Genomic DNA, 25,539 nt, shown 5'->3' with positions numbered 1-25,539 from the left:
GGGACTTTTCATTTCTGCAGTTTTGAATGGAATAGATCAATATTGCGATTTAAAATGAAAGTGTAAAATAATAATCTTCTTCTGTTGTAGATAATACAGTAACAGTACCTGTCTTGGGAAAAATGACAAGCTTGGGAAAATATGACAAGCTTGTTCATTCTGATAATTGTGTGGATTAGAATGAGTAGAGTAAATAAAAGTAGTGTGAGGTTTTACCACAGACACTGTGACCAATCAGTGCTAACAACTCCTTGAATCTCCAAGAATTTGCATGCTCTCACCGTAGGCCTCGAACTGGTCAATTGATGCACCAGAACCCAGCATTGGGCACTTCGAAGTGGCTGAAGATCTCTTTTTAATGCCTTGACGAATGATATTCAGAGTGTCCTTACTGGCCTTTGAAGACCTGCGATAGTGTGGCCACTGGTCAGACAGAAGCCACTCCTCAGTAACTGCAAAAAGGCACCGGAAGTACTGATGAAACAAAGAAACACTTTGGTTTGAATAACAAGAGTCATGTCTGGAGGAAACCAGGCCCTGCTCATCACCTGGTCAGTTCTGTATCTACAGTGAAGCATGGTGGTGGCAGCATCAGCTGTGGACATGTGTTTCAGTTGCAGGAACTGGGAGAATAGTCAGGATCAACAGAAAGAGGAGTGCAGCAGTGTACAGACACATCCTTGATGAAAACCTGCTCTGGACCTCAGACTGGGGCAAAGGTTCATCTTCCAAGAGAAGGACCCTAAGCACAGCCATGATAACAGAGAAGTGGCTACAGGACTCTGTGAATGTCCTTGAGCACAGCCAGAGCCCAGACTTGAACCCAACTGAACATCTCTGGAGAGATCTGAAAATGACTGTGAACCGACATTCACCATCCAACCTGAAGAAGTTCAGCAAAGAAGAATGAGAGAAACTGCTCTTAAATATCTGCTCCAAGCTTGTAGCATTATAGGCAAGACTTAAGGCTGTAATTAGTGCAAAAGGTGCAAGTGAATTAAGTACTGAGCAAAGGCTGTCAATACGTCTGTATTCAAACAACCTTCTTTCATATTGTCATTATGGGGCATTGTTTGTAGAATTTTGAGGCGAATAATTAATGTAATCCATTTTGGAATAAGGCTGTAACATTATAGAATGTGGAAAATATGACACGCTGTGAATACCCGGATGCACGGTATGAACCATAAACCAAGTCAACAAATCTGCAATCTGAAACTCCACTATAATTCTCAACTTGAATTTTAAACTATTGGGATTCTATAATGTTCACGTGAACGCAATTGTTAATGACATTAGATATGGTGATGGATCTTTTTTTCTTAGAATAAAAATATATTTTAAAAAAACAAGGGTTTTCTCTAGTCTAACCCAAGGTCAGAGAAAAACAAATTGGGTAAATTATGAAAATAACATTTTAGGAAAAAAAAATATTTCAAATTTAATGAAAACAGTAAATTCTAACAATATGAATATATAGAATATATATGAATGTATGAGTTAAGTAGATTTCTTAACACTTACAATATGACAGTAATTTAAATTAATTTTACAAGCCATTTTTAAAGCTTAAAAATGGCTTGACCAAAGAGTATACATTTTCCTCAGAATAGTTTGTACACATTTATGATCTCGTCATTTTACTTGAAGGCACCAAATATTAGTTTGTACAGTCATCTTGTTTAAATACAAAACAGACAAATGCCTAAATAAGTGGCATGGCATCTACCTCAAATGTGTTCAGTGTAGGGTACGCTAACACTAACATTCTGACCCCCAAAAGGTGAACATTTCAGACTCTGCCACCTGCATATTTAGAAAGAAGATGGAATAATCACAAATATTTTAAGTTTGGGCTTTAAGAAAATATGGCATTAAATGCATTTCTATACATACATACAATATGGCATCAGTGCACTTCACTTAGTAACACAGAAAACATTTAGAGATTAGAGACAAATTCCGAAATACCAGTACTTCATTACAATGACAGCACATGTAAACTCCAGCGGTTGGAAAGTATCATCTGTAATTATATCTCTTTGCACAAACACAATTTAGAGTGGGTAATATTTGTAAGTTACATGAAGAAAAAATAATAGAATAATTACATAATTTACTATAAAAAGATGACATGATTTATTCTAGAGACTATTGCCTCCAAACAAAATAAATACAACATGTATCCCACAAATCAAGTACATTAAGTATCTTATAAAAGATACTTAAGGTACTACTACTACAGTGCATTAAACATGATTGCGGTAATGTGCTGTCACCAACAGTTACGAGAATAAAATCCAAAAAGTGGTGCTATAATAGCTGTTTCAGCAGGAAATAGCACTGGGAACCAAGGACAGGTCAGGATCAATCAGTGCAAGTGCATCAGTAGTGCATTCCTTACAAAATGATGGTAGCAGCAAACATCAGGCTTCTTAAAAGATTTAAAAAATATATATATATATATTTTTTACATTCTATAACTTTTCCAGGTTAAACAGAAACATTGTTTGCAAAGCTGCCTTGCTTGGTCCAGTCCGCATAGTTAAACTTGGCTCCATCGCACACTGCATTGAGTCGAGTTCTGTCTCCCATGACGCACTGAGGAGTCCTGGCACTTGGTCACACGCAGGTACAGTAATATTCTCCATGATTGCAGCTGCAGGAACTAGACTAGTGAGCTGTGAACACCAACAGTACAGGTACTTCACATTGTCCTGCATTTGGTCGATATTCCTCAAACAATATACTTTAAACAGATGAGTTTGATTTGTGCTTAGCAGCTGAAGTTCTTAAAATCCTGCTTTTCTGTGGCTATTGCTTGTTATGTAGTGCAATGTTTTCATGAAATGTCAGTATGCCTCCATTGTAATACGAGTGTCAAAGACTCTTGTTGGAGGCCTCCCATCCAGTGAAATGTTTTTGTCAGTTTGTTGAGCCTCAGACTTCATTACATTTAATAAAAGTTTAGACAGTCATACGCCCTTGTCAATGACTGCAACTCCTAAAGAGGAAAATATATGATTACAATAGAATTAAAAATATATATATATATATAAAAAGGGTACAATTTGTCAGCAAACCTGCATAGCTGCGTCCATTGCTCATATTAGTAGGTATTAGGCTCCATTTATCGGTTGCTGAGTTGTAAAACTCTACAGAGGAGAGGTTGCAGGAACCATCATCTCCACCAATCACATAAAGATGTCCATTAATGGCACACACACCTAAAAACAATCACAACCATTTCCCCATGAAGACCACAATGTATGCATCTCAAATTTCTCAGGCAACAGAGGCATTCTAACCTGCATTTCGTCTACACATGTTCATGTCACAGACCAGCCTCCATGTGTTAGTCTGGGGGTCATACACCTCCACGCTCTTCCTGACCAGAGGACCATCGTGTCCACCTGCTGCATACAGCTGACCACCCAACACACCCACACCTGAGCAAAAGAATACATTGTGAAGCTAAGAGGAACAATATTTATGAGAGTATTCTAAAGATCAAAGGATTTAGAGACCTGCTCCACTGCGCCTTGTGCTCATGTCTGCCACGTAACACCATTGATCGGTTACAGGATCGTATTCTTCAACCGTACTGAGACATTGGCGTGACGCACCGTCATAGCCTCCGACTGCATACAGCTTACCTTGAACACAAATGGCGAATGATTCTCTGAAAATAATGAAAGAGAAAGTCAGCACAATTATGTCTTACCATCCACCACTCCAACACCAACACTGCTGCGCCTGGTGTTCATGGAGGCTACATATAACCACGTGTTAGTTTTGTAGCTATAAGCTTCAACAGTGGCAAGGCCTAAAAGTACAGAAATATCAGTAAAGAAAGTCATTGGAGTCCATGTGGCATTTGAAAAACTAAAAATTAAAAAATTCTGTGTTGTTTTATACTGGCACCTATGCTTCCATTGAAGCCGCCCACTGCATAGAGTAAATCTCCCAGAACAGCAGCCCCCAGTGTACTGCGCCTCTCTTGCATGCTGGCCACTGCACTCCACTGATCCAGCGCTCCATCGTAGACGTCAACAGTTCTTTCCCTCAGAGAGCTGTTGAAGCCTCCAACTGCGTAAACATGACCCGCCATAGAAACTACACCTGCATGCAAACACAAAATGGTATTATATCATGTTTTCTCATATACATTATTAAGCTAACGTTACCTGCTCTACAACGTCTGGATGGCAGGTCAGCAACCTGGTACCATCGATCCTCTTGAAAATCGTAGCACTCAACGCTGCGGATGGCTTTTGGTGCTTGCCCACCAACTACGATCATTACCTGATAAAAGGCTGCATTTAACACAGTTGTTTCGCCTCAGCGTGCGTTCGACTTGGAGGGCATTTCCATTTACCTTGGGAATGCTGATTGGAGTTCGCGGCCGGGTCCTGTCTGTCTTGATGAGGTGCCGTTGGTCTGCGGGCAGCAGGTGATATTTCATTGCTTCTATAAGAAAATCTTTACATGTGGTGTTGTTTTTTATCAATGCCTCTTCCTCCACAATCTAAAACATACATTAGCATTTGTAGTAAGGTATAACAGACCATTGTTATTTGCATTAAAGTAAAAACTAAGCATATTTTCATTTTAACAAAATAACTAAAGTGGTTACCTGAACAAGATAATCCTTTGAAAGGAGTGGGAGTCTGACATGTTCCATGAGTTTGGACATATACTCAAGACGAGATGGATTATCATGTTTTATCCAGCATATCATTGCCTCAAATACCTACAAGACAAAAAGACTGCATTTCAAGAAGGCTTTAAGAGACTACGTTATCCAATTGATTTAGTTGCATGAAGTAGCTTTCCAGCGGTACTCAGGTGAGGACACACCAACTGAGTCAAACAAAGAATTACATTTCCAATTCAATTTGGATGCCAGTAGGACATCACCATAACAAAATAGCAATAGACTTAACTTTACCCCCTCTGGACTCAGTAAACACAATACACCCTTTAACTTAAATAATGCATGTATGTTAAAATTATTCACACTTAGGCGTCTCCTTGTGGCTAAAAGAGCAGCAATTCATACTCATTTGGTTGAAATTAGTACAGCCAAAATATGTTATTTTAGAATTAATTTAATCAAACATAAGATAGATCATTACTTTTAGAATATTATGTCCTTGTGCAATACACAAAAACAGATCAAAACAAATGTTAAGTAGTCAAACCTTCTCCTCAGTGGAAACAGTTAGTTTATCACTGGAGATGAGGCAGCAGACCTGCTGCAAAGACAGACTCAGAAACTCTTCTCCTTGTACGACTTCAGAGAAATGCTGCTCTAGAGGACAGAAAAAGAAACTTTACAGAAGATAATGACATTTTGCGATGACTATTTTAACATTACTAAAAGGGAAAAAATATTTAGGATATTAACTTACCAGCGTATGCATGGGCCTGGTTCAAAAGTTGTGTACATGTATGTAGGTCAGCGAAGGCTCTTATGCCCAGACAGTTGGAAGGATGGAGCTGTGACTGAAGAAACTCACAACAAACCTGGCGTACGTCCATAAGCTGCAGCAAACTGGCAGCTGGCAGCAACACCTAAGGAACACAGGCATTTCAGAAACTCAATATAATAACAATACATTACAGCCACAATGGTCCATTTGCTACTGCTTTATAACAAGATGTTCATAGATGATTTGTCTTATGCACTCAATGAGTGGTTGTAGACAGGATCACCCTGTGGTTACTAGTTGTACTACAAAAGCTCAACTAAAACGTTGTTAAATGGAATACAGCTTGAAACCTACAGCAGTTTTTAAGCAGTTATATCTGAAATAAGACGTATGCACCATCTACTTCAAAAAATAAACAAAAATAATTATAAAGTGTAAAATGTGACATTTGTTTCTCAATTGAACATTCACTCCCAGAACAGTAGGGGGTATTTCCTGCCTCTCTTCATGCACATTTCCTGGACTAATAATCGGAGGAAGTGTAAGGCTGCAGAAAGTTTCTACCAGCCTTAAACTTCTTTCTAAGGTTCACGGTGACGGGTTCGGAGACCTATTGTACATGCTTAAACTCTCCAGAATTTAAGTCATCTCTTAAAATAATATCAGACTGCACATTCACATTAGGTGAGGTTTATGTTTGTGTTGACACTAAAATCACAAACTGACAACCAATAAAAACAAAATAGTGGATACCTGAACGTTGTCTTCTGTAATCTCGATTTCAGCAGTGTATATGTAGTCAATTAGTTTTTGTAGGGTTGATCCATCAACCTCTCGAATCTCCACCCGATGTGCCTTGCTCTCACTCATATCACCTACAGATAGTCAAGACACGACAGTGGGCACAGTGGGCATGTTGTATGTAGAGTGCCATATGACGTGCCACTGTTCAGTAGCTGTACCTGTGAACATGGCACAGAAGTAGGGGCTGCAGGATGCCAGGACCACCCTATGGGCTGAGACTTCAGTTCCTCCTGCCACAAGCTGAACGTCACACAGCTGCTTTTTACTGCCCAAACACATTGTATTAGAAATTACAGAGTCATATGAAGTACCCAAAGGCCGCATAGCACACAAATAACGGTTTACCTTCTAAGGTCGTTCATTAGATGGAAGGCTTTTCTCATGTGGGTCTGGTTGAAAGTGTGCAGCCCACCACTGATCATGTCCTCCTCTGAATCAGTGTTGCAGACTGGACGCTGCGAGGCAAGTGTAGCCTCCAGACTGGACAACAAAATGTGTTAAACTATTAGATTTAGTTAAAACTAAGCTTTAGGCACTAACAAAATTAACTCCATGTGCATTAACTATCTTAGCAATGCAGGCTATAAATGCCATAATCAAGATGAATATTAGCACTGAAGTCATATTTAATAAACCATAAGCGATATTTGGTGGTAAAAGTGTTGAAAATAGTTCATTATTCACTTGAGGTTGTAAGTTTTGGGTTTGAAAGAAGTTGGCTGGCTAGTTTGCAGCAATGCTAATGTGTAACGGGTTACTTTTAGCAGCGAGTTTGATTTATGGTACACGCATCGCTTTAGATGCTAAACTCCATCACATACAGCTCGTTAAATGAAGAGAGCATAGCAGCGATTAAATAAATATATATTCTAACGTTACGCTAAATCGGAGCTCAAAACAACATAGTGCATCAGCTGAGCCACAAATTAAGCTAACATTAGCTCGTCTTGCTCACAAGCAGAGCAACGCCAGTCGGATTTGTTTAATGTATGCATCAAATATATATATTTATTTCTAACCCAGTGTATCGTCATGTTAAAGTGTATAAGTCCACACGGCGCTGCAGAACACTCACCCCACATTCCCTCCATCATGGTCCATCCTCACGGAGCCTGCGCCCACTGCAGACGACCATAGGAAACCACTGCAGCAGGAACGGACACTGATGCTGCCCATGAGCCTCAGCTTCCTGTGGGCCTAGATGCAACATTGTGAGGATATTTCCCCCATTCACGAGATATAACGACTTGTGCTCAATTGTTTATCTCTAGGTCAACGGTTCTGACTAATTCTGAAACCCGTGTATTGGTGTCGAGTTCTGCCGAAAGGGCGCATCAGTGTGTCGTTTAAAGAAACACACACTTACCATGTTTAGGCTGATTACATTAAACTTTATCCCTGAACAAGAAAAACCCTAGCTTTGAACCTGAAATGGTGAAGATTCTACCACTTTCAAAAGAAAACCTAAAAATATGTACAGCAATGTTTCAATCGTACCCGCCCGAGTGTATATAAAGCCCTTAACAGAACATGCATAAGGGATAAGATGCACGTTTGGCTGGATCCTTTTAATTCTGATGTTCCCGATATGCTTTTATTGCACCTCCTGGTGGTAGGCTGGTTGTTAGCAAGACAAGAAAAAAAACTATTCTAATATTTTTGAAAACATTTAAAAACTTTAATAAAAGCAGAATAAAACAGAATGTGAACTGAACACATTGTATAAACAAAATCAAAGCAATTGCCTGTAATGGGACTATAAAGAGATGAAATAAAATTTACACAAGTGACGATTTCACTAAGTTTCAAAATTAACACAATCATGTCCCATGATGCCGGACACTGCCACCAACTTTATTTAAAAACCCTGAGTTCATGATGCAACATTTAACAGATCAAGCTGGTTTGTGGCTCAACAAACCCAGTTCTTAGTTGAGAAGCAGTGACTGACTGATTAACGACTTTACAAATGGTTTCAAAGTAAGTCTTTCCCCAAAACACAAAATAGGATTTAATAATACACAATTCTTAGTAATAAAGTCCATAATGTGTGGAATAGGAGGACAGATGGTGTCCAGGTGGGGGCTCCAAGGATTCAGAGGCAGTCATTCATTCAGTGTGGGTGATGGCCTTCCCTCCGTTTCAGAGAAGGAAATCCCCCTCTCCCCACCTGACTGTAACGTGTGCGACTTCAGTTCGTTGTATGAATCTCCCCCCCCCCAAACAAAAACTTTTTTTTAATAGCCACCACCACTACCAAACCCAGCTCCCCTTGTGTAAGCCCCAACAGAGGCGCCCCCTCTGCTGTATGGAGCCGCACTCCTGTACGAATAAGTGGCTGCCTTCATGGGACCATAGCCGGAGGCCTGTTGTCCATAGCCATCCCCAAAGTCTCCGTTGCTGTACCCGCCTCCCATCGTATCGTATTCACCGTAACCACTGTATGCATCGTAGCTCCCGGTTCCGTATCCTCCGCCATAACCATAGCTGTCGCCATATCCGCTGCCATAGCTCTGGCCGTAACTGCCGTAGCCGCCACCCCCTCGGCCGCCGCCATAGTTCTGCATCCCTCCTCTTCCTCGGCCTCGCGTCCTAGTGGCCAACTCCTGCTTGGTCTGGGCCTTCTTTACTTCCACTTTATTACCTTCGATTTCGTGGAACTTGGGGATTGCAGCTTTAGTGGCGGAGTCGCAGTCGCAGAAGTAAACAAAGCCGAAACCTCGCTTCTTACCGGTCTGCTTGTCAGAGATGATCTCGGCCTTCTCCACTGTGCCGAACTGTGAGAAGTACTGGGTCATATGGTCACTTTCAATGTGGTCTTTGAGCCCACCGACGAAGATTTTCTTTACGTTCGCGTGTATATCAGGGTTGTTCGTGTCCTCGCGTGCAATGGCCCTCTTCAGCTCAACGGTGTTTCCATCGACGACATGTGGTTTCACCGCCATTGCTACGTCGGCCTCCTCCGGCGTAGAGAAGGTTATAAAGCCGAAGCACCGGGAACGGCCTAGATTCTGGTTCATAACCACTACACAGTCCGTAAGGTTGCCATACTGCTGGAAGTACTCCCGGAGGCCTTTGTTATCAGTCTGAACGTTCAGACCGCCAACAAAAAGCTTACAAAGTTTCGACGACATGTCTGAATATAAGCCTGAAAGCGAAAGACGGAGATTGTCCCTCTTCTTCTTCAATGAAAGACGTTAGGGCGGGCCGTTTGCACGCTCGCCTTTGAGAAACGTGTCAAGCAGCGATTGGTTGTGTCAAAAGAGTCACCGCCCCCACGCGCTTGCTGATTGGCTGCGGCTGTGGCGCTTTCAAGACTGGGGGAAACGCCGTTTCATTTTTGAAAAAGCATGGTTTCTGTCTTCGAACACATTAGATCTACGGCTTTATGACCGCAAAAGAATTTTCACAAGATATACAATTACACGGTTAAGTAAAACAAAGCATTTGACTTAACATGCACCTTTTAGCAAACTATAGCACATTTGAAACCACTTTCGTAAGTTGAAACATGCAGCAAATAAACTCCAAACACATATTATAAAAATATAAATTTATTGTAAATTAGAAATCCTGGCCAGCAAGATTTCTTTTTTCTGTACAAGATGTCCATAAACAGCCTACAAAGAAATAAAGTTTGATTTGTTAAAAAAGCAACAACTTTGAGGATTAACTTCCACAGTCCAAATGTGTTACCACAGACAACATTTAAGATTTGAAATATGAACTCGGTAGCAGTTGGGCAAGCAAAATACAAGCTGTCTCCATCATTACTTTGCAGAACTTGCATTAGGGTTCTAAAAGCTGGAATATTAGGGGTGGGTGATAGACAAAAAATATCTTAATGCACCAGGAATGTGCAAAAATTTGCCCCAATCAAGATGATTAGGGTCTAGCACAAAACATAAATGGACCATAAAATTAACCAAACAATATGTTGTACCCATGTTTGGAAGATTGCTCGAGAAGTTGTCATAGTTTTAATTGCATAAAAATCATGCCATTTAATACATCTACGGCCTCTAAACAATGTGTATCTAACATTTTGTTTACCTACATCTACTACATTGAGAAGCATGAAAATGGAACAATTTGTGTTACTAAGTAAGAAGTCTTAGGATCCCTCAGAGACTGATACTACGGAGAAAAGTAATAAGCAAACCTTTAAAACTATGGCACAATTGGTAAATTGCAACCGCTTCAATTATTTGGAGCACATAATTTCCACTCCAAACAAAATAGCCCATCCTGTATAAAAATGTTAGTGTGCTTTAATGTCACTTGGCTAGTTGTATTTGCTCTGAACAATTAAATTGGTAATGTGAGTCTTCCAGTTAGTCATCAGAAATGCAGAAAAGAATCAAAGTGTCTCTGTAAAATTATGCCCAATGTAAAATATTATTGGCCCAAAACCACAGCTTACGTATTTTATTGCCATGTTTTCATTTATAATACTCATCTTACTTAAATGCTCCCATTACTGCTGGTACACCTTTTTTGGTATAGTTTACTCATTGCGCATTGACCACATCTTAAGTTTGTTATACGGTTACTATGAGGATGTCAATAATAAAGAACCAAAACACTATGAAATAATTTAATTCACAAAAGATAGATGCATTATAAAGTATCCCCAAGACCTAAAATATAATTGTATTTTAGTTTTAAAAGCAAATGCAATACAGAAGCAATACATTTGGGTTTTTTTCCCCCAAGTAAAAAAATATAACATCAATGATGGGTGATGGCTTCAGAGTACAGCATACCATCAGTACCATCATACCAACAGTATATATATTGATTTCTTTAAAGCTTCTCGTGCAGAATCCCTGTAACATGGACTTCACCTGTGGTGAAGGCGACACAATCCCTCCATTTCTTCAGTGCATGGAGAGACACCCCGCGATTTGCAGAGTGATGCTCTGTATCCAGGTTACCATAGCAACCTGGGAGAGAAAGAGAGGCAGAGTAAGAAAACGAACACATTTGGTGCAACTGTGCAGACACCAAGCAAATTTAGTGTCTTAAGTTCAGGATATTAAAAAGGCAGAGTGCACATACCCATCTACTTTATTAGCTACATAAAACGCAAATGACAATTAAATAACTTAAATGGTATTATAATTTGTGCACCATCTCAAAAACAACACAGAGTGAAGACAGGTTGATTTACATACCTAGATTGCTGGATGTAGATATCCTAAAGAGATATTTCAGACTGCTATCACAAGCGACCCCAGGTAATCAACAGGGTCCTGTAGTCTAAAAAAAACTCCTACGGCTATTTTGGCTGGCAATAGCCTACAGGAATATGAGTTAGAACACCTAAATATAGGGAATAATAAAAGGTAAATAACAGCCCTCAAGTCCACATAAATAATATACAGGTTTAAAATTCAAGCAAACCCTTCCAAGCCTACATGCATTGGCTGTGGGTAGACTACTTATATACAGGTTTCACCCACCTGGAAGTAATGAATAAACTGTTGAGAATCCATGTAACTACTAATTGAAAAGATGATATCACTTAAATTGACCTGTGAAACAACTTAGAAGTCTTGTTAAATAAGTAAAATAACTAAGCTAAGTGGAATAAGGTTTTATTTAAAATGAACATACATAAGCAAGTAGGTAAACAGGTTTTGATCTCCAGACAAAGTATACAATATACAATATATCTGCATGGAATACTAACAATATTTTAAATCTACACTATGTGAATGGAACAAAATATGGGAGTGAAACGATCCTGCCATTGTCATTTATCAAACGAACCAGTGTAGTGCAGTCAAACATGTAGAAGTAGTATAGCAAACAACTAAAATATAAACATGCTTGCCCATATTGATACATTGAAACCACACCAGGAAACAAAATCTATACTACTTGCTTTAAATGCAAATATTAAAATAATGAAGAGCTTGTCGAAAATAAAACAACCCTATGCAAAAACATGTGACGGCAAATAAAATTCACTATAAACGACGCCTACCCATTGTAAGCGTATATACAGAATAAAAAGGGATCCTTGAATGTAATTTTGTGTCCTAGTTGAAACGGCAAACATCTGCTTTGACTACCAGGTTTCGGGAAGTGACCTTCCTACCTGTTTGGTCTCAGGTCTTGATGATCATTGGGGCTGTCTTTTCTGCAGTGGTTTCACAGCAGAAGCCCCATTACTGATTTTGGCTTGTGGAATCCAGATCCCGGGTAACAGATGGATGAAAGATGGGGGATGGGGCGATCGATCTTCCATTGTCTCTGACTTAATAACCACCACCACCATAGCCCCCCCTGGGATATCCGCCTCCACCACCCCCTCTGCTGTACGGAGCGGAGCTTCTCTGGCCCCCGAAAGGTCCTTTCATCGGGCCGTAACCAGAGGAGTGTTGACCGTAGCCGCTGCCGAAGTCGTTGTAGCCGTTTCCACCCCCGTAGCCACTGCCTTGGTCATAACCTCCCCCATACGGCGCGCCGTAGCCTCCATAGCCGCCACCACCATAGCCGCCGCCATTTCCGTAGCCGTAGTTTCCGCCGAAGTCTCTTCCACCGTAGCCATTTTGGTTTCCCCTCATGCCGCCGCGGCCTCGGCCTCTAGGAGTCATGGAGCCGCGTGTAGACTGCATCTCTTGCTTAGTGAGGGCCTTTTTCACCTCCACCTTATGACCATTGACGTTGTGGTATTTGACCACGACGGCTTTGTCGGCAGCATCATGATCAGTGAAATAAACAAAACCGAAGCCCCTTTTCTTCCCCGTGTCTTTTTCGGAGATGACTTCAGCCTTCTCTACCTCACCAAAAGTGGAAAAATGGTCGATCAGGTTATCGGCTTCGATGTCGTCCTTAAGGCCACCGACAAAGATTTTCTTAACCTTGGCCAAAGCCTCGGGCCTGTTGGCGTCTTCTCTGGCAACAGCCCGCTTTAACTCGACGGTATTGCCGTCGATGGTGTGCGGCCTTCCTCCCATCGCGGCGTCGGCCTCCTCGGGGGATGCGTAGGTCACAAAGCCGAAGCAGCGAGAGCGCTGCAGCTCCTTGTTCATCACCACGACGCAGTCGGTGAGCGTACCATACTGCTCAAAATGTTTGCGCAGCCCGTCGTCGTCTGTGTTGACGTTGAGGCCTCCGACAAAAAGTTTGCAAAGCTGGTCACTCATTTTTGAGAACAAAAGGATTTCGCTAAGGATGAGAACTAACAATGAGCTTTCCTCAAAATGGTGGATGAAGAAACGCGGCTTTGAAATAAATACTGCGCAGCAGTGACGTCATATAAGGTCCCCGCCCTTTCCGCCTCCCGCGTGCTCAGTTTTTTTCTCCCTTTAAAAAAAAAAACCTAAACAATGGATCTATGGTTTGAAACTGTATATAGTAACCCTTTCCATGGTCTGAACCTGAAAACATGAATAAATAAAAGTGTTAAGTTTAAAGATGAAGCTCGTACAGCCTGTGTGAGTCTAGACTGGTTTACGTGTTAAAGTGCGGCGTTGAGGTGACACACAAGGAAGTTAAGATGAACGGTTCTAAACTTTTTGAGGCCAGTGTGAAAAATATCCCCAAAGGGGGTCAGCCCTATTTTCCCCGAGACCTGGGTTGGGCTTATGTGCTGCTATATTGCATTCTGTAAAACCATACATTTATGCACAACTATTGGGGATTTAGAACCTAAAAGTAACCTAAACTCCCCCGCTCATAGAAAAGGGGGGGGCATAGGTATGCAACGACCCCCAATGGCACATCATGTTCACCACAGCACCATGCTTATATCCACGTTAGATGAATTCCAAACATTTCCTATTTATTGGTGTAGTTTTCATGTAAAGTATTGTATGTTTAAGATTATGAGAAATTGTAGAATTCAAATGATGATCAATGCTATCCCGACCCATTGGGCTAGACAATATAACACCAACGATAACACTTTATAATTGGATGTTTTTATCAGCCATAACACAGATCAGAATAGCAATGGGTCCCTCACTAGTACAAAAAAGTGATTATAATCACATCATGGGTTTCAGCTTCCTGTTTATACATGCCTTTTTGAATATTCATCCAAAACGTATACTATTTTGTTTTTAATTGTTAATTGCTATGGCACCAATGCAATGTCTTCATCATACTGAAAGCCATGGATAGATTCTGTGCAAGTAATGTCACATTATAAACAATTGGGCGGAGGGCAGGTCTGAATTCTAAGGTTGAACATTATAAGATAAGATAAGATCCGTGTCTCTATATAAATCCCACTTTTAATGTATATTTTGATTAATTTATTCTATTTAATTGAACATAATAGAACAGTGGCCTAAATGTCTGTCACCATATTAACCTCATAAAGGGATGTCATGTCCAAGAAAGGCCATCAAGTGGTGGAAAATGTGAATAATTTCTGCATTGATCAGAGATGACACTTTCAGACTTAATAGAAACCTAATCACCTATCACTCCCCAAAATTCTTGTAAATAAAGTTAGTGGTAGAGAATTGTTGAAATTGCAGTTAAAAGGCTAAAAGTGCTTATGCTATTTGGGCCAATTCTCACAAGCGCACATGCCTGCCAAAAGTGGTCTATATTCATTTGCTTTAAACACGCCCGACATAGATTGTCAACCCCCACAGACGGGGCCTTTGAAAAGACAAGAAGTTTCAGGCGAAAGACATTACATTTTCATTTCAACAGAGCCGTAGTGATCTGTTTAGCATCGACCTTCAAACTCTGAAGGATAGTGTCATGGTAATTTGAAAGACCGTAGAGATGTAAATGAAGAAGCACTACATCGCTTTTCACTTAAACCTTTATGAGACAACTGCCCATGAAACAATTCATTGATCTATTCTACCAATAAACACAGGACAGTCTTTTTAGCTTGCACAAAACCACCAAGGACACACATAAAGAAACTTGTCAATATAGAATAATCCAAATTTAACAAGTAAAAAATGGAAGCAGCTTTGGAATGCTCCGTAATCTTTTCAAGTCAAACTACCATCTGTGCAAAAGTTAAAACAAGATTCTCTTTTGAAAAAGGGGTTAGAGAAACACAGTATAATTTGCAGACCGACTAAAATCTTCCTACATTTTTAGGTTTAAATAAATGACAACAATTGGGCCTACAGGATCTTGTAGAATAAAAGACAGAAATCTTGAGCATTTTATACCAAATTTAACAAAAAACAAGGAAGCCCGAAATGCATTAAAATACAAAAAATCCCTATTCAGTATTGCAAGGGTTACACTTGTTATTTACACAAGGGAAAGTACTGACGTCAAATGTCTATGTCATTTTAAGACAAAATAAACTTAAAACTTAATCGTGTGGCCCTGAACGATTTTAACTTCACACTCAATTATCATCTATCATTTACAACCAAAAGAGCCTGAAAATGGCTCCCGCTACAGTCATGAAATAAAATGAAGTAAAATGGAATCAATTGAATCCCCCCAAAAATATAGCATGCAGCAAAGAAATATATGCTCCCACGTACCCCATTGTATCAAGAATGTCCAAATTGTCTTCACGTGTAATTTTTTTTTTTTTTAACTTTAAAACAGTTCTGGAAAATCTCACTTATTCTTCATAGTTGTGTAATTGAACATTTATTTTTGTACACATGTCTATTATCCTAATATATTTTTCAGACAATATTGATAGTCGATAGATGACCAATCAAACTTATGTTGTACAAAAAAACGGCATGGAGGAAAGTCTTTTCCGAATATGGACAACTTGAAGATGAGTGAGGGCTGTTAATGGGGAAGAAAAGGCATTGGATCACAGCTCTATGTGCGGCTTTCTGAGAAGGCCTTGTCACAGGTGAAAGGCAAATGGCTGTATATGGCCGTAAAGGTTATCGATGTGATCACATAATGTAGACTTTCTCAGCCTGAGAGAAATTGAAGACTTCTTTGGTTCTGGGGCACACCACTTTGTCATCTTGGCGAATTGACAGAAGAGACTTAAAGGAGATAAAAACATGATAAACAGTGCACTTATCATCTCGTAAGGTAGATTAAATTTACTGAGTATACTCACGTTGTAACCATAGACATAACCGTTAGGCAGCATCATGGGAGGGTTGTTTTCATTCATTACTTCTCCTGAGATCTTACACACTAGTCTGGAATTGGCACAGTGAGCCATTGGTAGAGGCTGGGCCAGCTTGTTTAAAGATTTACTGCATACAGGGCAGTCTGGGTTTTTTGAGGTTCCATCCTCCTTGTAGCACTGTCTGTTGCATTAAAATTATGGATAGTATATTTTTAAAGCTTTAAAAACATGTCAATATGTAGGACTAAAGATCTATGGGGTACATTTGTGTGTGACAAAGATGTAATAAAATAAGGCAAGTAAAAGACTGTACAGATGCAGTGAAAAGGATACGGTGTCTTAATGGCAGAAAGACCAGCCTGAAGAGTAATGGTGAAAACAGAGTTATTTCCCAGCTGGTGAAGTCTGTAGTTGTCATAGCGAAACTGCTGGATCAACATCTTCCACCGAGCAGGATCCAAAAGGTCCTATCAATACATTTGGGAGAGAAAAACATGGTTATTTTTTGTATGTGGAATACATTTCCAAGACCTCACAGCTACTAACTTAATTTAATTCACACCAGACAGACTGGAAATGTTTGTTTTACAAGGGGCTGCTTAGCTGCCTTTCACACGAGACATTAACATGTGTCTTCCTGTGTCAGCATGTGATCTCATCACCTCAGTCTGTTGAATTTGTGGGCTGTCTGGATGCATGCTCCATGAATTCCTAATGTCACTCAATAAACCATTAAACTCAACAAAAGTTGGCATGACATCAATGAATATGCCCACAATGCTAAAAATCTACTGAAAATTTTAATGCAAAAAAAAAAATGCATATTGGCCAAGCAGTACTTATTTTGTCTTTGTAATTGGTAAACTTGCACTGATAACTTAAATAGCAATAATGTGTATGTATATGTATGCAGTGTTCTCGCTGAGGGCTTTTGGCATGGCGGCCCGCCATGCCCAAAAGATGCCGACATCCGGCCGCCGGCACCCGCTGCCGATATCCGGCCGCCGGCACCCGCTGATCCGGCCGCCGGCACCCGCTGATCCGGCCGCCGGCACCCGCTGCAGACATCCGCTGCAGACATCCGGCCGCCGGCACCCGCCATGCCCAAAAGATGCCGCCAGGTATTAAGATAACGTGCGCGCGCCGAAGGCATTTTAGTTTCTCTGTCTAAATGATGCCTAAATGTTGACTGGAATGAGTGTCCCTAGTGTGATATCACTTCCTGTCATTGTCCACATATTGTCCACAAATACCTGCTCGATCGATGTACACAGATATACACACACTGTCATGGCACTTTAATCCTAAAGTCCTCTCTCTGATCTGAATGGTCACAACCTAAAGGCCAGGACCTTCAGCCAATCATAAATCAGTGCTTGTGCAGCTTTCACATGACACGGCCTGTCCATATAGAGCAAACAAAGAAGTCATAGTAGACAAAAATGTGATACTTGATACTCAAAATATTTATACTGAAGAAAATGTGCATACATTTGATATTAAGGTGGTATTGAAATCCAGATTAGGGTTTCAAATTTACAGTTACAACATTAATACATTTTAGTATTTAATAATTGCTAGGTTGGTGCTGACTGATCGATCAGTTAGAAACCTGCTCCCGACATCACTGGTTCTACAAACAGGAAACAGGCTTTGTGTCCTTGGGCAAAACACTTAAATTGCCTCAGTACCAGGGTCTGCGTATACTGGGGTAAGAATGTGCGAGTGAATCTTGCCCTGAAGTGCTTTGAGTGCCGTAGAAAAGCGCTGTATAAATGTGACCATTTAAAATTTTGAGCTAAAATATTTGAACAGCCATGCAGTGCACATTTCATATTACAATAAGCATAACATATTGAAACAAACGCCATCTAGTGGTCTATTTTGGTTCCTAGATACAGTCAGCAATGCGTGGGGAAGTGGGTGTATACTCTCCATTGATTCAATGGGAAATGCAACCGTTTCCCTCTTTTAAGACGTTTCCTGTTGAATGTTGTGTATTTTAAGCACAAATAATTCAAGTCAAGTCACAGTGGAGTGTGAATGGAGGTTGTTGACGTGGTGTTACCACAGACAAGTGAACAGACTGTTTAGTAGATGTTAAAATCCAATAACGGGCAACGCCACCAATGTGGTAGCAATTAGCCCGCAGCTACTGTTAGCATTCTTCAATATTTAAAACAAATTTGGGTTGTTTGACCATACTCTCTGACTGACTGTATCTAATCCCACATTTCTTTAGTAATACTGAATTGAAACATAAAAAAGAAAAAACTGAATATTTTATTTATACAGGGAAGAACCAAATGAGAGAAACTCTCCTTGTCTTTGGTTCCCTGTCGAAAACAAAATAAAACACCATGAAACACCAAGAAACACATGGCATCCTGATAATTACCTTATAGGGAGAAATGTGTGTATCCGATGGGAATGCAAGCATTCCCATTACCTGCCGAACTTCATCCAGCTGCCCTCCTTCCGCTTGGCTGAAATGTTTCCGGGCATGTCTACAGAGAACACAAAAACCCATACAATTTTACTACTTAAGAGATCCCAGAATGCATTTAATTATTTCATGTATGTCAGTTGTGCATTTATCACCTGACAGCATCCATTCGCTTGTTTTGTCTGATAAGTTCAATAAACTCCTGGATTCTGAGACTGAATTCAAGACAACTCTGGAAAATAATTGTAAATAAATGTTAGAAGTATGAGATCTTGGCCATTAACCAAATACATAAATGGCTAAAGGAAATTATACATCATTTAAACAAAATTACAGCATCAAAAATGGTAAGAACAAAAGAGTGAGTTGAACTTTGCATTATATATACAAATGTAGGCCAAACCCCGAGGTACATGTAAGAACCTAATTGTTATTCCATGCCAATTAAAGCCAACAAGTGTCATAATAGATATTTTTGCTTTCTCCGACAAGTAGAAAATTCAATACCTTCATTTTACGAAGACGAGACTTATTGTCATGACACCATGCAAGACAAGTAGCCGTCTCTTGCCTTTCCAAGGATTCCTCCACCTCTTTTGCTGTGAGAAACATCTCGATGTTCACTAGATCCTGTAGAAGTCAAACAGACTTATCAGAGGGATAGAACAGACAGTACAACCTTTGTATTAGTTTTAATTAGAACGCAACAAGAATCAAGCATCATGTTAAGGTATGGTCTATCATGCTATGCTGTTGCATGGTCATTTATAATTAGTATATTTGTAACTCGGGCATTTTAATAAAAAATAAAAAGTATTTTAGAGGAGGTAATGTAATGAGGGAATTTAAGTTAAAACGATACAAGAGGTTGATTCAAAGTATGCCTTGTCCTTGTTTATGAACTTTGAATTGCGATAAATCTTTTTGATGGGTGGGTGATATGCAAAGAGCTGAGATCACTATTTTAACCGTATCATTATTCATGCACGTATGCATGATTCATTTATCTGCTATTAAGGGGTAACTGAGCACATCTGCATTGTTGGTTAAACTACTGTGCAATTAATTGTACAGTAGTTACATTCACATTCAGTAGTTACAGTCACAGTAAATTACTGTGCAATTCATGTGTAATTACTGTCGTGACACATATTCATATGCAATTACTGTCGTGATCACATGCAATGGTATTTATTTATTTTATCTTGATTATTTCCCCCTCCATCCCTTGTTGGGAAATGGGAGGTTTTGTCTATAGGAGTTTTTGTTTATAAGAGATCTTCTATTGAGAGTGTTTTTCAAACTTCCTATAAGTTATCTGTTCTTTTCCTCTGTATCTACCTGCGTTGCAACAATGAAATTTCCCCATGTGTGGACAATAAAAAATTATCTTAGCTTATCTTAAAGAGACGTTCATGTAGCTCATCAGTATTTTTCATTAGGACACAAGTAAAGTAAGTCCATGTGCCGTCAGGGGAGTGAGAGATCTTCTCACTCGCTACCATACAGTATATATCCTGTTGTATTTTCAACACGTGTCTATGATATAACACATACCGTACATAAATAAGGAAAAGTGAAATAAAAGCACACCACGAAGAAGGCTGAGCACAATATGTCAATCACATCCATATAGCATACGGACACAAATCAGATCACGAGCACAATTCTTTAATCCTCATATTGCCCAGCCTCATTTGTATCTGGTGATATGATGACTTGTTTTCTAAAGAGCATCTATATCAGGACACCAGTATCAGTTAGTTTTGTGAGATGCCCAAACTGGGACCGGGGAAGAGTAGCTGAAACAGTTGACGTCTACCATGGAAGCAACAAAGGCCATAACTACCTCTATATCACTCTGTCTGGCCAGTTTGACGGCCGTGTTGTAGTAGCCGCAGCGCAGCAGATGCTCCACCATCATGCGGTCCATGCGCTTTTTCTTCCACAGATTGACAGAGGCTGGCTGGTCACTACTGTGTTCCTTCAAATGCTCAATGCGACGTTTACACAGTTTGGCACTCTCATCTTCTGCCTGAATGGACTCAGCAGCCTTGGTCATAAAAAGAATTGAGAAAAACAATGTTCACAAGTCAAAATCAGTATTTATGTAATGTTTCTAGTAATTCCTTACCTTCCGCTTCAGAGCACTAAGTTTTTCCACAACACCGTCAAGCAGTGACACCACAGAATCAACCACTGGAAAGCTACTCAGGGTCTTCTCCAACTCTGCCACCACCATTGTGACGTGACTCGTTTCCCGGTCGATATTTTTCTGAGCAGCTCTAAATCGTTTGTTTAGAGTCTCATAGGGCACCTGGAAAACATACCGCAGAGAATTAACAAAGTAATTGATCATTTATAGTCAACATCTGCAATCCTCATTCAGTTTATAAAACATCAGAAATCCCTGATTAAAAAGGGATCACCCTCACTATGTTTTCTCTTCTTTTAAAACTAAAGCCACACATTAAGTAACCAGATGTCTACATTTCCAGAAATGTATGTATGCAGACACAAGTTCATGTCATTAGTTGATTAATATGATGCATAAGCATAAAGATTTTTGAAAAAATGTTTCATAAAGATTTTGTGAAACAGATTTTTGAAGCAATTTACAAACTAATAAACTGATAAATAAAATGTTTAATTACCCATTTAATCAGACTCAATATATTTACAATAGTATTAAAGTGGTCTAATTAAATTAACTGAATATTGTTAATACTTGAATGAATATAAGGCATAAATACTAAATGCACTGAAGAGCAAACGGACAAATTGAAAAAGCTTGAGGGGTAGTCATTACAATAAACACTAAGGTAACTGCATATCAAACTAAATGTCAAACGTGATGCTACATACAACTGATAACAAAGACCCCGTGAAGATGCTAAAATGGTGACGATATTACATTTACTACTGCAGCAAAAAGCCGGCCTATTCAGGCACAAACATAACATATAACATATGCATCGAGAGCCACATTAGACGCACGGTTCGCACAAACACCAGGTAACGCGGGCTACTCACGGCTGCCTTTCACTGACGCGTGTGTCTCTATTGTACGACGGGAAAGGTCCAGACACATCTGCTTTGGCTTGTGATGGCGCAGTTATGTGCAGTTATGTGCAGCGGGGGAGCAGCGTGTGTGCGGCAGTGGCAGAGGCTACACGGAGTTTTCTCACGGGCCATTTTGAAGCGCGGACGGTCAGCGGCAGCAGCACGTGATCACATGGCTTTAACTTAAAGCCTTCTGTGAACGTCACATCAGCAGAGACGTGTCATCATGAAGAAGACACCACCAGCCCAACACGCATCAGATCGCTGCTACACCTGATCAATGCTACACCTGATCGCTGCTACACCTGATCGCTGCTACACCTGATCACTGCTACACCTGATCACAGCTACACCTGATCACTGCTACACCTGATCACAGCTACACCTGATCACTGCTACACCTGATCACAGCTACACCTGATCACTGCTACACCTGATCACTGCTACACCTGATCACTGCTACACCTGATCACTGCTACACCTGATCACTGCTACACCTGATCACTGCTACACCTGATCACTGCTACACCTGATCACTGCTACATCTGATCACTGCTACACCTGATCACTGCTACACCTGATCACTGCTACACCTGATCACTGCTTCATCTGATCACTGCTTCACCTGATCACTGCTACACCTGATCACTACTACATCTGATCACTGCTACACCTGATCACTGCTACACCTGATCACTGCTACACCTGATCAATGCTACACCTGATCAATGCTACACCTGATCACTGCTTCACCTGATCACTGCTACACCTGATCAATGCTACACCTGATCACTGCTACACCTGATCACTGCTACACCTGATCACTGCTACATCTGATCACTGCTACACCTGATCACTGCTACACCTGATCACTGCTACACCTGATCACTGCTACACCTGATCACTGCTACATCTGATCACTGCTTCATCTGATCACTGCTTCACCTGATCACTGCTACACCTGATCACTACTACACCTGATCACTGCTACACCTGATCACTGCTACACCTGATCACTGCTACACCTGATCAATGCTACACCTGATCAATGCTACACCTGATCACTGCTTCATCTGATCACTGCTTCACCTGATCACTGCTACACCTGATCACTGCTACACCTGATCACTGCTACACCTGATCACTACTACATCTGATCACTGCTACACCTGATCACTGCTACACCTGATCACTGCTACACCTGATCACTGCTACACCTGATCACAGCTACACCTGATCAATGCTACATCTGATCACTGCTACACCTGATCACTGCTACATCTGATCACTGCTACATCTGATCACTGCTTCATCTGATCAATGCTACATCTGATCACTGCTACACCTGATCAATGCTACACCTGATCAATGCTACATCTGATCAATGCTACATCTGATCAATGCTACATCTGATCACTGCTACATCTGATCAATGCTACATCTGATCACTGCTACACCTTGATTTGCAACTGAAATGAGGCGCTGCACCGACAGTCACGTTTCCTTGATCATCCCTGACGCCAGCTGTCGACACGAGCGACCATGTTGTTGCGTGTCCTGCCCTTTAATATGCTCGTTGTGACAGGCGGATTGACTTTCACTGTCTTCAAGCTCATAACTGGCAAGTTTAAAGGTTCGCGGAGCAGACAATATATAGCAGCATCTGAATAAACGTGGCAGCCACTCATCTAACCGCACACAGCGTATTTTACATTTTGATTTACGAAATAAACGAGATGCAGCAGCTCTACCGTCCGTCCACACTAGGCCTGGAGGCTCTTTATGTCCAACTCCGTGATTCAACCCGCTGAACATGTATTTCCCGCTGGTTTCTGATAAATGACCAAACGTGAGTGTGCTGTCGCGTCTGAAGGCCGTGTGCTTTGTAAACATCCTCTCGCAGAGCTAAGCTAAGATCTGTTAACGCTCGCCTCCTTGCCAACTTTACGATTCCTGACTCTAGTTAGCAATTAGCACGCTATATTCAAACACAATGCCCTTTATCTACACAAACACATTCACAAACTGTCAGAATGTGGCAGCTCGTAAAACGGTTTACCTTTAGAGTGGGATATTCTTGGACTTTGAGGGCCATGGAGAGTTGAGCTGCAGTCTCATGCACCGCCATCTTGGGTCTGTGCTTTGTGTTGTTTGTGTTTCCATCTGTGAATATGGTGGCGCTCACTGGCGCCCCCTGTTGACATGGGGCCGCTTGATTCTTCAAAATAAAGAATAAACTTGAACGTTTTAACGTACCAGTAGTATATATCATATTAGACTGTAATTTTGTTGTAATCATTAAAACATAAAATAATCTGATTCTGATAAACCGCGAACACATAGAGTTTGACAGTTTAGTGTGAAAATAAATCCAAATGTTTCATTGTATGGTAATCATAATCAGAGAAAGCTTTATTGCCATTGTCAGTGAACAAAATTCACAAACATAGGAACTTGCTCTAGTGTTAAGGTGCAACATATAACAAGTAACAATAAGACAAAGTAACAGTGCCTCATTTCATGCACTCTTGCTAGACAGAGTTGATTATTTTTCCATGTACCGCCCTGTCCTCTTTCTCTTGTAGTAGATAAGAGAGCTAGTTGTTCTCATTGCAGCTCACTGTCTGCATAAATCTAATTTATGTGCTGTAGAGCCTGCGCCTGTGTTTGCACATTTTAGATGCATGCATTGGTGGTTGGCTGTTTAAGAGTGCCATATGATATTCTTAATCTTGCTACAACAATTGCAATTTAATTGAATGACACGTGGGTTCAAGCAGCTGCTGATATTCATCATACACACATGAAGGCTGTGCACATTTGTGATTGTCTGTGTCTACATGTTTGATAGAAATAGCTCTAGGCTAGGCTGCTGTCATTCCTGATAAGGCCAACAGTCTGAAGGCGTTTGCGGGCTCCACTGCTCAGCAGGCCTCCACTTTTGCTGACAGGAAGTTGAACCAATGACTAGATAGTACGCTAGAGCAGGAAGGGTGGAAAAGCTGAAGATCCTGAAAGAATTCATCATAATTTGAAAATACAAGAGAACAAAGATTTAGGGACTGGGAAAAGAGGGAATAAAGACAGGTCAGAGTAAACAAACAGATGAGAGACAATTTACAAACAGATATGTGTATAAGTAGAGGAGCGCTCAATGTGCTCTGCAGGAAGACAAATCATTACCAATCTATACACAGTGTAGGAAATCATGTAAATATGTGATTGTGCGGGATAAGTTAAATACAAATATTAATTGTTTGTTCATAGCGAGGGGGTTAGTTGATATGAACAGATACTTTTATAAGCTAAATCAAATTAATATTGTGCATATTGAGTTTTAGTTGATTAAAACAAGTATTCTATATTCAAATCACAATATAAACAGACAAAAACATTAATGAATTTACTTTGAAAAAGAAAAAAGCACAGCTAAACATAAGCTTAGATTTGAACATTGCCTGTCTCACATCTTCAGGAAGACTGCTCCAGATTTTGGTTGCATAAAACTGAAATGCTGATTCCCCACATTTAGTCCTGACTCTGGCACCAGCAGGAGGCCGGTCTCTGAGGTCCTCAGAGTATGTACTTTGGTGCTAGGCCATGGTGAGACTTGAACAAATGTACTGTATCTCTACAAAAAGAAAAGCACAAGCCAGAATCTCTCTATACTTCTTTAGAACACAAATAATAATGCGTGCTTATTTTCTCTGCAATATTGCATATTAGATTAGATAAATGTGTGT

The 25,539-nt window shown here is 40.4% G+C and overlaps 4 protein-coding genes across 6 annotated transcripts; all 4 read right to left on the bottom strand.

The window, feature by feature from the left end:
* Positions 1-1,841: 1,841 nt before the first annotated feature.
* Positions 1,842-7,398, bottom strand: klhl3 (kelch-like family member 3). Its single transcript, XM_072436495.1, has 15 exons — positions 7,315-7,398; positions 6,585-6,719; positions 6,398-6,504; positions 6,189-6,310; positions 5,415-5,577; positions 5,205-5,314; positions 4,637-4,753; positions 4,379-4,528; positions 4,188-4,305; positions 3,925-4,122; positions 3,725-3,826; positions 3,528-3,656; positions 3,309-3,449; positions 3,084-3,227; positions 1,842-3,004 (listed from the first exon to the last, which is right to left on the bottom strand). The coding sequence occupies exons 1-15, from the start codon at positions 7,338-7,340 to the stop codon at positions 2,976-2,978; spliced, it is 1,791 nt and encodes a 596-aa protein (XP_072292596.1). The 5' UTR covers positions 7,341-7,398; the 3' UTR covers positions 1,842-2,975.
* A 495-nt stretch (positions 7,399-7,893) lies between these two features.
* On the bottom strand, positions 7,894-9,452 carry LOC140350902 (heterogeneous nuclear ribonucleoprotein A0-like). The gene has a single exon (XM_072436483.1). It carries the CDS (start codon positions 9,371-9,373, stop codon positions 8,477-8,479), a length of 897 nt encoding a protein of 298 aa, XP_072292584.1. The 5' UTR covers positions 9,374-9,452; the 3' UTR covers positions 7,894-8,476.
* Positions 9,453-10,952: 1,500 nt separating this feature from the next.
* Positions 10,953-13,471, bottom strand: LOC140350886 (heterogeneous nuclear ribonucleoprotein A0-like). 3 transcript variants are annotated; one of them, XM_072436472.1, is made up of 3 exons: positions 12,346-13,471; positions 11,417-11,564; positions 10,953-11,185 (listed from the first exon to the last, which is right to left on the bottom strand). In XM_072436472.1, exon 1 carries the CDS (start codon positions 13,394-13,396, stop codon positions 12,506-12,508), a length of 891 nt encoding a protein of 296 aa, XP_072292573.1. In that variant the 5' UTR covers positions 13,397-13,471; the 3' UTR covers positions 10,953-11,185; positions 11,417-11,564; positions 12,346-12,505. The 3 variants fall into 3 exon arrangements, with proteins under 3 accessions (XP_072292573.1, XP_072292564.1, XP_072292555.1); XM_072436463.1 differs by lacking the exon at positions 11,417-11,564; XM_072436454.1 differs by having other exon boundaries at positions 11,126-11,564.
* Positions 13,472-15,018: 1,547 nt separating this feature from the next.
* maea (macrophage erythroblast attacher, E3 ubiquitin ligase) lies at positions 15,019-24,001 on the bottom strand. The gene is made up of 9 exons (XM_072436439.1): positions 23,856-24,001; positions 20,868-21,050; positions 20,583-20,786; positions 19,241-19,363; positions 18,889-18,965; positions 18,686-18,794; positions 16,621-16,754; positions 16,273-16,468; positions 15,019-16,195 (listed from the first exon to the last, which is right to left on the bottom strand). The coding sequence occupies exons 1-9, from the start codon at positions 23,922-23,924 to the stop codon at positions 16,100-16,102; spliced, it is 1,191 nt and encodes a 396-aa protein (XP_072292540.1). The 5' UTR covers positions 23,925-24,001; the 3' UTR covers positions 15,019-16,099.
* Positions 24,002-25,539: the final 1,538 nt, after the last annotated feature.

Source organism: Eucyclogobius newberryi, unplaced genomic scaffold (assembly GCF_026437365.1).
Source record: "Eucyclogobius newberryi isolate DKJ021-1_F unplaced genomic scaffold, fEucNew1.0.hap1 SCAF_11, whole genome shotgun sequence".
Classification (NCBI taxonomy): Eukaryota; Metazoa; Chordata; class Actinopteri; order Gobiiformes; family Gobiidae; genus Eucyclogobius; species Eucyclogobius newberryi.
Note: the sequence above shows the minus strand (reverse complement) of the source record. Positions and strands in the feature narration are given on the sequence as shown.

What these genes read in the sequence shown, in the direction of transcription:
- LOC140350886 (XM_072436472.1), bottom strand. Translation starts at nt 13,396, where the DNA reads ATGAGTGACCAGCTTTGCAAACTTTTTGTCGGAGGCCTCAACGTCAAC.
- klhl3 (XM_072436495.1), bottom strand. Translation starts at nt 7,340, where the DNA reads ATGGACCATGATGGAGGGAATGTGGG. An exon ending in TTACAGAAGACAACGTTCAG is followed by an intron (nt 5,578 to 6,188) that starts GTATCCACTATT and finishes TGTGTTCCTTAG; the next exon opens with GTGTTGCTGCCAGCTGCCAG. An exon ending in CTGTTTCCACTGAGGAGAAG is followed by an intron (nt 4,754 to 5,204) that starts GTTTGACTACTT and finishes TTTGTCTTGTAG; the next exon opens with GTATTTGAGGCAATGATATG.
- maea (XM_072436439.1), bottom strand. Translation starts at nt 23,924, where the DNA reads ATGGCGGTGCATGAGACTGCAGCTCAACTCTCCATGGCCCTCAAAGTC. An exon ending in AAGAATATCCCACTCTAAAG is followed by an intron (nt 21,051 to 23,855) that starts GTAAACCGTTTT and finishes TATGTTTTCCAG; the next exon opens with GTGCCCTATGAGACTCTAAA. An exon ending in TTAGTGCTCTGAAGCGGAAG is followed by an intron (nt 20,787 to 20,867) that starts GTAAGGAATTAC and finishes TTTATGACCAAG; the next exon opens with GCTGCTGAGTCCATTCAGGC.
- LOC140350902 (XM_072436483.1), bottom strand. Translation starts at nt 9,373, where the DNA reads ATGTCGTCGAAACTTTGTAAGCTTTTTGTTGGCGGTCTGAACGTTCAG.